At 40.2% G+C, this 12578-nt stretch overlaps 1 protein-coding gene and 1 long non-coding RNA gene across 6 annotated transcripts in view; one reads left to right on the forward strand and one right to left on the reverse strand.

Annotated features, from left to right (window-relative positions):
• Positions 1-12578, forward strand: part of LOC135306494 (uncharacterized) — a 25050-nt gene continuing 12472 nt past the window's right edge. The window contains exons 1-4 of one of the 5 annotated variants that reach the window (XR_010367302.1): positions 1-212; positions 1750-1835; positions 5485-5597; positions 11043-11187. This is a non-coding gene — a long non-coding RNA (uncharacterized LOC135306494). Of the gene's footprint in view, positions 213-1749; positions 1836-5484; positions 11188-12578 lie in introns of all 5 variants that reach the window. The other 4 variants (XR_010367306.1, XR_010367301.1, XR_010367303.1 and 1 more) reach the window with 4 other exon arrangements.
• Positions 8242-12578, reverse strand: part of CLPTM1L (CLPTM1 like) — a 26372-nt gene continuing 22035 nt past the window's right edge. Inside the window, exons 16-17 of the mRNA XM_064430565.1 lie at positions 11725-11840; positions 8242-10516 (exon numbers count right to left, since the gene is read on the reverse strand). Of these exons, the coding sequence (XP_064286635.1) occupies positions 10432-10516; positions 11725-11840 (201 nt within the window). The 3' untranslated portion in view covers positions 8242-10431. The remainder of the gene's footprint in view (positions 10517-11724; positions 11841-12578) is intronic.

Raw genomic sequence — 12578 nt, forward strand, 5'->3', positions numbered from 1 at the left:
GTCCAGCTCCGCAGGTGGGGTCACAGCGGGAAGATTCGGAGGAGCGCTTTTTTCCCCTCAGGATCAGCACTCCATTGAGGATCTACCTGAAATAAGAGCAACTGTAGGAGAGATTGTGGTGGAGATGAACGCACTAAACCCTACAAATAGCGAAGTGGTTCACCGTGTACTTTTTCATCAAAGTCATGAATGAAGAAGCCAAATCGCTTGCGGTAGTGTGTAAACCTCATACTCCAAATTTTCTTTGGTATCTGAAGATTTCATGGTAGAAAAAACTTGATGCCAGTCTGTGAACGAGATTGCAGTAGAGTCCTGGGGAAGTACAGGTCTAAAGGCCCCATGCCCCATTCACCTGTCTTCCAGGTGAATGAGTAGAAATCCTAGAATTATAGCATGGTTTGCATTCAAAGGTATCTCGTTCCAACCCCCTTGCCATGAGCAAGGACAATATATGTGAAATATCTGTGCAATAACAGAATTAGGGGATGCTGGGAGAAATACAGATTGCTCGGCCAACATTGCCCCCATAAGGAGTCCTGCCCTTGAGTTCTGTCAAGTGCTGGAAAGACATGAACATTATTTGGTCGTCTGGTTGATATATGCTACTTGAATTTCCAAAAACCTTTGCAAGAAAATATGGCGTGACACATCACATAAATTCAACAAACCCAGGCTTTTGCATAAATGTTTGGGCAAGACAGAGTTAGCATTCTACCACGGAAGGTGAGGTGACTGACTGTCTTCTACCCAGGCTTCATAGTTAGATTGCTGTGAGTATCCTGCAGAAATATAACAGAGTTCTCTCCTTCCCAAAGATTAGAGAATACCTCATCTTTGAGAGGAATCATTCAACAGATCCCATTGTACAGAAGGTTATTTTTTCAGGTGTGTCACTAGGTGAAGGGAGATGTTAGTGTCCCCATGGTCATGGACAGTCTCGTCCCTGGTAGAGGTGGTGCCATGCAATGAGTAATTCCCACCAGTGGCCGGGACAGACATGTGGAAGTTGTGGGTCTGCTGAGACAGAGCAATGTGTATCTTCTCTTCCTCTAGTGAAGCCTTTACAGACTAGGGAGTGAGGTCAGCATCCCACTGCTCATGGAGGACTGGCCTCCTTTCCTACTAAAATAATGATTTCTTCCTAGGAACAAAGCAGCTCATCTTCTAACATCAGCATGGCTGAGGAGTCAACTCCCTGACACCTTGTGACTTACAAGCTGAGGCTTGCCAGACTCTTTTAGCCCTTAACAGAGACAGGCACCAGCTGGCATTCCAAAGGGAGGCAGAGCAATAACACCAGGCTTCATGGGACCTCAGCGAGGCTGCGACTGAAATACTGCACTGCCCCTGCATACTGAGGGGCAGGGGATTTGTAGACAGTCTGAATCCATCAGCATCTGCACCTAGGGCAGTGATAAAGCTGATGCCCTTGGTCTGACCTCTCAGAAGGATCTATTTGATATGTATTTGCCCCCATATGTCTGTTGTTCCAAAGGTGACAGCACCCTTAAGGTAGAACATTGCCTGTGACAAACATAAGGTTCACCATTTCCTGTGAGAAGCATGTTCAGGAAGAAAGTAAGAGGAAAAGGAAGAAAAAGGGATTAATTAATCTCCACCAGCTGCTGGCAGGTCCCAGCCTGTGCCTCTTCCTGATGCCTGCTTGGTGGCAATAACCACAGCAGTGGTGGAGGGGGAGAGGGCTGCTGCAGCCAGCTAAGGGGGGCTCTTTCCTCTTTCTTTTCACAGGCACCACGTGTTTTCCTGTGTTTCTACCATTGGGCTGGGGGGAGAATTCAGAAGGCACAGGGGGAATGAAGGAAAATGGAAGAAGGGTAAGGTTGATTTTTTTGGCTTTTGGGGTTTTTTTTGGAGGGGTGGCAGGATGAATAAGGAAAATAGAGACATGGAATAGCTGAGGCTGAAAGAGCTCTATAGAGGTATCTAGTCCACTCTGCTGCTCAAAGCAGGGTCACTTAGAGCAGATTGCCAAGTGCCATGTCAAACCAGACTTTAATACCCTCAAGGATGGAGACTCTACAACCTCACTGGGCAACCTGCTGCAGTGCTTTATCACACTTTTAAAAAATCATGTTTAAATGGGATTTCTTCTATTTTAATTTGTGCCCACTCCCTCTTATCCTTGTTATAAAAGAGAAGCTTGACTAGGCCAATATTCAAGCAACAATCAATTTATTAATGAATATGGTGAAGTATGAGCAATACAGTGTTGGATACAGTGGGGGAAGTTTTCCCTCCAACTGCACGCCAATAGTTGAGGCTTACAGGTATTTATAGGGGTACTCATAAGCTTTCTCAGCAGTTTCCCAATTTTTATGTCACAATTCTATACACTATTCACCACTGACTAGGGGATCACTATTGTGATTTAGTTTTTGTCAGGATGTATCCCAGAAAGGAGTATCCCCAGATGGTGGGGGTCCGGCTTCCAAAAGAAGAAATAAGTCTCCCAGCTGGTAAGGTCCAGATTCCAGATGTGGGACCACTTTTTCATTGCAGGGACTGTAAATCTCATAACAGTGATGTCCAGCTTCCCTTGGTCGAAACTATCAATCCTTGAGTTGATGTTCATCTTCCTTTCTCAAGCTGCTTTTCACCGCTTTGTTAAGGCATCGAGATAAGCATGTTTCCTTTTTATATATTCTAAAGCTATAGTTTCAAAGATCCTTACTACAAGCAGTGTTCTAAAATTATACTTCAAAAGGTTATTATTGCAAAACTCTTAAAGACTTAGCTACAAGCAGAAAGTTCCTGTCAAACAGCAACATCCTTAAAGCTTTAATTCAAATGCTCCTAAATCAACTTAAGACTTTAAAAGGTTAATTGTGAACAAAGGATAGGTTCAAAGGCCTTCTTCCATACTTTACTTCCTCAGTTATTTATTAGAATTCATCTTTATAACTCTCCCATGGTCAGTTTCCACACATATCACAATCACAAATACACACATTGCCTGTATGTACCTGACACGAAAACACAGCTTTGTATTTCACATCCTGATATTGGATACCATTGAGAAGAATTTGGACCCATCTTGTATTTATTCACTTTGATATGATCCCTACTGAGCCTTTCCTCCTTGGACTAAATAATTCCTTTGATATGATCCCTGCTGAGCCTTTCCTCCAGCTGCCTCACAATCTCCTTGTATGTCAGATTGTCCCGCTCCCTAATTACTTTGGTGACCCTTAGTGGAAAGTTCTCTGTGCTCACTACAATATCACTCTTTTACTGGGAACCCTGATCTGGACAAATAATGGGGTCACAGTTCTCAGCAAAATTTATGCTTCAAGGCATACTTAACCTTATCCACATCCTGCTTTACAACCAGTTTCTGTGAAAGGGGGCTACCCTGGGAATGGATGATGGTAGTGGAATGATAAAAATAAAACACTGTTTTTATGGGCATCCAACAAAGTTAAAGGAAATGAGATGTTATGTTTGGGTCCAGCTTCAGTAATGGCCATTTGAAAAGGCAAGCCTTCTGCAAATGTGCCTCTGTTTTCAAAGCTCTATTTGAGAAGGCTAAAGGAAACTCAGAAGAAATGTCACAAGATGAAGAAGTAAGGTGTCTTAAAAACCTGAAGCTGTGTTCAAATAGAAAAGTGAAAAACAAATCAAACAATATCAGATTAGTTTGATTAATAACTTCTTAAAGTTGAAAGAAACGTGAAACATCAGAAGAGGAACAGCTTGCCAGGAAGTCTATAATGCAAAAATAGAGAAGGAACACTTAGGAGAACTGTGGCAATACTGAGGAATTTGAGGGAGGCTCCTGTGTCAAATCTCCACACACAGCATGAACAGTCTCAAGGTCAAAGTACTGTGAATTATGCTGTTCCAGAAAGAGGGGGAAAAAAATACAAAAAATTGGTGAGTCTCTATAATTAGATGGTAATTACCAGTGAGTTTAAAGGGACTTGGGGATTACCCATGTCAAGATAGAAAGTTTCTGTATCACAAGCTATGAAAATACATAACCTGACATCAAGAATCCTGAAGGATATCATGGGGACTACCTAGCAGTAAATCTGAAGACTCAGCTGTGAAAGTTGACTAACTCTGTAGTAAGGAATGGATTTAGTGGACACATGGATAACTATGGCACATTGGAGGAGTCAACATTACATTTGCTGATGATGACATTATATGATACAAGGGGACATTCCTCTGGTCAGTTCAGGTCAGTTATCCCAGCTGTATCCACTCCCAGTTTCTTGCCCACCCGTCTGACCATGCTGGAGGCAGGGGGGGAAAGTAGAAATCCTGATGCTGTTCCAAGTGCTGCTTAGCAATATCAAGATGTTGGTGTGTTGTCTGTTAGTCACAGACCCAAAGAAGAACACAAACAGACTGCTTTGAAGAAAGGTAACTCTGTCCTTGCCAGATCAGGGCAATTTGTCAGTCAGACCCCTTTTTGGCCCATCACATCCGTCAGTCTGAGTCACCATTGACTAGGGGATCTTCAGCCAATGTGGCTGACCTTGGTGCCAGTCTCACCTGAGCCTCCTGCTTGAGACAGATCATACAGTGATGTGCCTTTAATCAAGGACATCCTTTCAGCCTAGCCAGCTGCTCAGTGTAATCCCTTTTTAGAGCACCCATCACATGTCATGGCTGTTATCTGCAGTGGAATGCAGCCTGTTGTTATAGTGACCTGCTCTCTTCTGTTGGCTTGTATCTGCAGTCTTTGTTTTCTTTACAGTGGTCTTGGTAAATGGAGATGTGATTTGGTTCTCTGGCTCTCCCTGTGCAGAGGGCATGTGGTGTGGGGAGACAAGCCCTTTCTAGCACTATTATCACAGCTACCCGACTGACATGGGTCTGACTCTTCCCATGTCTGTCCACCACAATCCTCTGGATTGGGACTCTCTCTTGGAGCTGCAGTGATCCCTTCACCTCTTACATGCTTTTTCCAGGCCACTGTGTGTCTCTCACACTATGTGATGGTCCCTGAATGGCACCACTCTTTTAATGCCAGCCTAGACTTACTGTTTGATTTAGCTTCTCCCTACTTGCCTATTACTCCTTAAAAGATGTTCAGCCCTTCCTTTCCTCCCACATTTGCCTCCTTGAAGTCAGGTCTTAATTGCATCAGACATACTTTGTACCCATCAAACACTGAACTTTTCTATTCTGTTTAATGAATGTTCAGTGCTGCTTTTCATACATCAGTCCCAGTATTTCCTCCCCAAGATCTTTGACCCTTATCTCAGACTCTTGGCTGGCAGCCAGCCACACCCAAGTTCATCACACTTTGCACTTCCTTAGACACGTTCTTCCTCAGGTTTCATGCTGCCTTTCAGTATTAGTGAGTTTGAGGGGGATTTAATTTTCCGTGTGCTGGTTTTGGCTGGGATAGAGTTAAATATCTTCATACTAGTTATTACAGGGCTGTTTTGAACTTGTGCTAGAAAAAGTCTTGATAACACAGAGATGTTTTTGTTACTGCAATGTTTACAGAGTGTCAGAGCCTTTCCTGCTCCCTTCAACACTCCAGTAGTGAGGAGGCTGGAGGTGCACAGGAATCTAGGAGATGACACAGCTGGGAAAGCTGACCCAAACTAACCCAAGGGGTATTCCATATGATGTGGTGTCACATTCATCATAAAAAGCTAGAGGAGATTTGGGGGCGGGGGGAGAAGGTGCTGGGCATTAGTTGCTTAAATTTGTGTAACTTTTCTTTTTTGGGGTTTATTTTATTTTTAAATTTATTTTAAAGTTTATTTATTCACTGACCTGCAATCTGTTCTAACCCCCTCTTCTCTAATATCTCATGAGTGGGAAAACTGGTGTTTTTCATTCCCAGTTGCTTCCTGGTCACATTCAGCTTGTGATTAACAGGACCACAACACACAGATGAACCACACCAATGAAACGCCTACCTGGCTTTAGGCTGCTTGACACAGACTAACCTTGGGCTAGAGACTGCTACAGGCAAATAATGCCTGGTAAAAATGTTCAGAATCAACTTTTCAAAGTCCAAAATAAGAGAAAGATAGCCCATAAGTCTTTGCAGGTGTGCAAGAAGTAGAAGGAAGACAAATCATCATAAAAGCAACCATCAGGGCTCTCTCTTAATATGGATTGTGGAGCTGGACATGAAAAAAGAGAACATTAGGGGACAGAAACTGAGAGGCAACTATACCCAAATACATATATAGACTAAAAACAGCTTGCAAGACATTTTATGGGTACCATATGGCAAGAGTACCACTAAACAGAAAGCTAGAGACACCAGGGGAGAAGCTATCCTACTCTTTTCACCAAACATAGGCAGGCATGAGCCACAATGCCCCAGTATTAAAAGTGCCTTTTGAATCTATTTTGTTCCTTCTGATGGAGGGGGGGTTCTAAAAAGAATAATTAAAAAAAAATCAAACCAGGATTTTTAGAGACCCATTAAAAGGAGCAGTAAGAAATAGAATAGCTTAAAGAAAAACTGAAGCAAACAGATTAGCTTCAGATATCCTTCAAAAGCAGACATCACAGTTCTCCATTTATACTAAGAAAAAATTCTTAAATAGAATAATAGAATATATGGAGTTAGAAGAGACCCATCTGGATGATCAAATCCAACTCCTGGCCCTACCCAGCACTATTCCTGACTGACACCATGTGCCTGAGAGCATTGTCCAAACACTTCTTGAACTTTGTTAGGCTGGTGCTGTGACCACTTCCCTGGGGAGCCTGTTCCTATGCCCAGCCACCCTTTGGGTGAAATACTTTTTCCTAATAAAATCCCAATCTAAACCTCCTGACTCAGGTTCATGCTGTTTACTCAAGTCTTGTCAGTGGTCATGAGACTGATCAGAACCTTCCCCTTTGCTTCCCCTTTCACAAGGATGTTTTGGACTTCAATAAAGACTCCCCTCAGTCTCCTTTACTCCAGACTGAACAGACCAAGTGACCTCAAGCTGCTCCTCATAAATCTTCCCCTCTAGTCCCTTCACGATCCTCGTTCCTCTCCTTTGATGCTCTCTAATAGCTCAATGTCTTTTTTCTGTATTTCTGTGACCACTGGAAAAATGCATCAATCTTCACACAGGGCCAAACTTCTCTTACTGGGAGAGGGGAAACAGTCAGAAACTGTCACTGGGCATCTGGGAAGGCTGGGATTTTTCTGGCTCCATTTCTCAATACCTATAGTTAGATTTATTCCCTCAGAGGCCTTTACAAGGGACCATCAGGAAAGCATAATTAGTGTTATAAGAGGGGGAAGAGGGTGTGCAGGTAGTGGACAGTCCCTTGTCACCTTTTAGATTGTATTACAAGGAAAAGCTGTAAGCTGTAACATAAAGGGTATTACAAATAAATTGCCACATTTTACTCCTTCAAGATGAGATTTATCTTCTGATGGAAAAAAAAAACCTGGAAAGCATGGTGTTTGCAGACAAACTACAGAATTTTGTCTTAATGCTTCTGTTGCTGAGCTGTAGGTGCTGTAGCTGGGTTACTGGTGTCATGTTAAAAGGGAACATGTACTGGTGCTGAGGCTGCAGCTTAGCAGTCCCTGCTCCAGAGGGACAGAAGCACAGCAGAGCAGACTTCTTCAGCTCTGCTGGTAAGAAAAACCTGCTTGTGCTGCTGCTGTTTTGTAACTCCATTTGTCCTGTGGCTCCTGGGGAAAAAGTCCAAAGGGTGGAAGGTCGCCTCCTGGAGAACAGCAGCAGGAAATGATGAGCAGGAAGTAGCAGGGTATGGAAGTGAAGTGCTGTGCAGGAATGGAATACAGTCTCTGTCACAGATTGGAGGCATTGCACCACGGGCCACCCAGAGTCCAGCCTTTTGTCACTGATGTCCTTACAGAATCAGGACTGCATTGCTAAATCCTGGATAAGAGCAGCTTCCACAAGCATATGATGGTTTTCTCAATTAATTCTAAAACAGCCCCAACCCCAAATCACAGTAATCTTATAATTTCCAAAGCCATTACAAGCCTAATGAAGATGAGATTGTGAGATGGTCACCTAATTGCTTACAACAGTAAATCCCATTAGAAGTGAGGAAGTTTTTAAGTTAGTCTTGGACACTAAAACAGATTCTAAAATAATAATTATCCAGCATGAGCTGGTTCACATGCAGAACCACATTTTTAGCTGATGTCATTACCACAACTAGAAATTTAATATATAATTAGTTAATATATAATTCTGTATCTTCAAAGTTACTACTTACAGCTTTTTTACCACCCTTCTTTCCAGTAACAAAAGGCAACTCTTTATCCTGTATGCCAAGTCTTTTATTTGGAAATGGAATGCATAAAACAATGACTTGAACAGGAAAGTCTTGCTCATCTTAAAACTTAAAATGTTCTAATTTTATATGCTTTATGACTATTGTATGGAATATCATGAGGTCAGTGTCAAGAAATGCAAGACAGAAGACCAAGACACTCACAGTATGTAAAGGTGCAAGAGAAATTTTTCAACAGCTGTGTACAAAAAGGAGCAATGAAACATCAGAAATATCCAAATACAGTATTCTGGACTTTGAGAAGCTACTCTAGAGGAACCAATGACTTGGTTGTTTTGAAATGGCACAAAAAGGGAACATGATATATGCATTCTTTATATCAGGAAAACTTTTCACACACATTTAACTTAATGTGAAATATTAGTTTGCTTAACAGTAAAGAGCTCATTCCAAACAAATTCAAAACAGGTACAAGATACAGCAAATGCAGCCCCAGCTTTGCATAGACTTACTTAGGTGTGTTTAATGCTAAAGTCAGTAATCTGTAGTTACAATTAACAGCATAAAGAGACTTCAACATTAACGGGAGATAAATATTCAAGACTCCTTTCCATTGCCAGCAGTGTGTAAGGAGGACTTCAGTACGGCTGTAGTCTGTAGCAGAACACAACAGGCAGGCAAACTTCTTTATCTTTTTAGGACCCAAATTTATACGTTCAGATTTTGCAGTACCAGAACTGGATAAAATCCACTTCACTAAGGAGTTACAGACCACAGGAGCTGACCTGTATGAATATTTTCAATTCATGACAAATTGAGGTTAAACAGTCTTGCACAAACAGCATGCAATTTAATAAACTTAAGAATCATTATGGTTTATTTGTAAACTTACTGACCAAAGCAAAACTAGAACTGGAAACTAGAATTCTGCCTTTTGGATTTTAAAAATTGTGTTTTATTTGCTGCTGAAAGGAATGCACTCTGTATTTCCCTTACTGTTACTGAGAAACTTGCTTTTAAAAATCTTTGAAGATTTTGAATTTAAAATTTTTACACAATTTTTATAAGTGGTTTCTAGATATAGCTGTGGAGTTTTGATTTTGGTATAATAATTCAACCTAATAATTTTTTACAAATTTGAAAGAAACAGACCAAAATACCTCATTAAAGAATTTCATTCCCATGGAATACAGATTTTAACTTGAAAGGTATGAATTGTTCTTTACCAGGCTATTTTTTTTTCCTCTGTATCGTGTAGTTTGTTGAACCTGTACTTATGCAAAATAATTCTATTTGAATGATCTGTGTTTCATCTAAAAAATAGGATGGGACAGGGAGGGAAGAGGAAAAGACTGAGGAATTATTCCCTTTGAAACACGACAGAATTGGCCTAGTAGGTCACCATGGAACCACATGATGAAGAATTTAAGAAGTGTTAAGAGACTTTCCCAGCATGTAACAATGATTTGCATTACATGAATACCTGCTATGCAAGAAATCAGGTTTGTCAACAATGCAGAAGAATTTCTATAAACTCACATACATATTGAAAGAAATCATGTTACAGTTTTTTCATACCTTCATTCACTTTAAGAAACTGAAACCCTCTGCCATATTGTAGACCAAGAACGTGGCAGAATTTGAAGTTTACCAATGCCATCTATCTTATCCTATATTTCCAACAATATATATTTTTTAGCTAGGAATTCACAATTTCTACAATTTCCATTATCTCCATTATCAAATGTCAATGATTTGTAAGTAGAATATAATCCAATATTATACCATTTATTTTTGACAGCCCACAGTTTGGCAATAATCCTTGATTCTGCTGTAACACAGTGTCTTGTTTTTTCAGTTTTCATAGCCTTGTGGCACAGGCACCACAGTTTCAGTTCATGAGTTGTCTTAAAAACACAGATTTGGATCTTAATTACAATGGTCAGGATGCTTAGATTTTCACTGAAGAGAAGCTGAAATGCAGGAAGTTTATATAATGTCATCTGGCAGACTGTAGACCTTATGAGGACGAAGAGGGTCTTGAAAGAGGAGGGTATCAAAACTAGATTTTGGCAATATAGAAGGTGTATTGTCCATGTAGTTCTGTCATAAGCTTTAAAAATACTCTTATTAAATAAGTTTTTCCTTCCTTAAGACCAGGTAATACACAAAGCGAGGAAGAGTCCAGGGGTCAGAATCTTCTTCAGTTCTTAGTTATTCTCTATGAGCTTTTTTCTTTAATTTTTCTTCGTAAGATTCTCCATACTCATTTACTCTGCTCTTATCCACAGGATAAAGCCTGATAGAAAAAAACCAAATCTTTAGTTGCATTACAGCCTCCTATCAGAAGGAATTAAGTAGTTCTGTGATGCTTAATTTTAGAAGTTAATTTCTTTGTCATCATATTCTCTATTCCCATTTGTGGCAAAACCCAGCATCTTTAAAGATTTGTACAGACATATCAGCTTTTTCACAATATGACTCAACCAGTTGTCTCATAACAGAACCTCTTAAGAGATGTATTAGCTCCCTTAAAGCTTGGCTGGAGTCTTTTCTCAAGCAATCCAGGACATCTCTCAAACTTGAAACCAGTGCCCAGCCCCTATCAGAAACTGCTGACCACTTAATTTCTACAAGAATAACAATAAACAAAAATGCTTATTCTGGGGAACAAAAATACACTTTCTGTAACTTCACTATGAACAGTATTTCACAAGTAGTGCATATAGCTTTCTTCCCTATCTGATTTTAGTTACTCAAAGAAGCTGAAACTCGACAGGTACTCAACTTACAAGAGAACCTGATAACTTGTTTTTGCAAACCAGGTAAAGAGAAAGGCAGAGCAGGGCAGTCCCCCATCACACAACACCCTTCACTACTGCCCTGAGAGCACCTTGGAGAACATACCTCAGACACTGAGAATATGGAGATGTGGCCCTCAGCAAGGGTTAGAAGCCCAGAACTGCTAAGGTGAATATAAGCTTAGGAATTTCTCTCCTTTCCCCAGCTTCAGGTATTTATGCCTCACATTTGATTTGTGGTTTTTTTTTGTTTGTTTGTTTGTTTTTGTGGTTTTTATTTTTGCAGTTTTTGCTTGGTTTTTATTTTGTTTTTTTTGGGGAATGGAAGGATTTGCTACTTCCAAATCTGGTGAAAAGAAGGATGTTGTGGGGAGCAAAAAGGGGTAACTGACAAACATCCTGAGCACTGTGAGAAGAGGAATTTTTTGACTACTCTGTATCATATCCAGGATTACTTCCCAGTTATGGGAAAATGGTTTTGCTCCTCTTATTTGTATTGAGATCTCCTTTACAGGATACCCTGCTCACCATTCCCTTCACTAGGCAAATACATAACTAACATTATCCAGACCATACTACACTATACATTATTATAGTATAAAACTTCTGCTGCAAGTCTATCCCAATCTATAGCTCTTCACAGCAACAAGACTGCAACCATCTATAGCATTGTAAAAACTGTAACAAATATTAAAGGAAGTCATACCATCTTTGGTAGAGATAGACCAGGAACACAACATCATCTCTAAAGCATGCCAGCCTATGAGATGTTGGCATAGTGATGATAAAAGCAAATATATCATCAATAAAGGTGTTGAATGCCTACAAATAAAAAAACAAAAAAGCATACTTCAGTTGGCTGTGAAGAAAGGAAGTCATCAGTCATACGAAGTTAGAAGTTTCTGTATTTTTCTGTGGGAACACAGACTTCCTCCATATTTGTAACAACACTTAAAGGTTATGCTGCAATACTAATTAATGCAAACTTTAAAATGCCTTCTTTTAATGAAGACATACTGTCTACTACAGACCAGAATTTACAAGTAAAAAGGAAGTAGGACTGTTTCAGGTAAGTGAGAGTATTGTCATGGGAGGGGAAAAACACAGACTCAATTTCAGAGAAAACTTCAAAAGGAACTGGAAAAACCCCCAGACTTTTGTTCATTCATTACTCAAATGACAAGATGTATAAAATGTCACTTCACTTTCGTTTTCTGTAGAAATTAGTGTAAAAATTTGTTAATTTATTGCTTTTAAGAAGATTAACTTAATAACCTTGGAAAGACTTTAAAATATTTTCAGTGCTTTCCTGGAAGTAACCATGTCTTGAATAAGGGATGGATAACTTTGCACACCATTTCCAATCAATGTACAACTAGGTGTACTACAGGCTTAATTTCTGCAGCAATAATGAAAAGTAATTTAACCAAAGGGCAACTCCTCTGGATCTGGCTCTTGGCTACAGGGAGGCTGCAGAGATCAACTCTTACAGTGCACCAGCTCTAGTACTCATGCCACAATAAACTGTTTCAACTCACTAAAAACATCAGGAAACCCAGC

The sequence above is a fragment of the Passer domesticus genome, chromosome 1, assembly GCF_036417665.1.
Source record: "Passer domesticus isolate bPasDom1 chromosome 1, bPasDom1.hap1, whole genome shotgun sequence".
NCBI lineage: Eukaryota > Metazoa > Chordata > Aves > Passeriformes > Passeridae > Passer > Passer domesticus.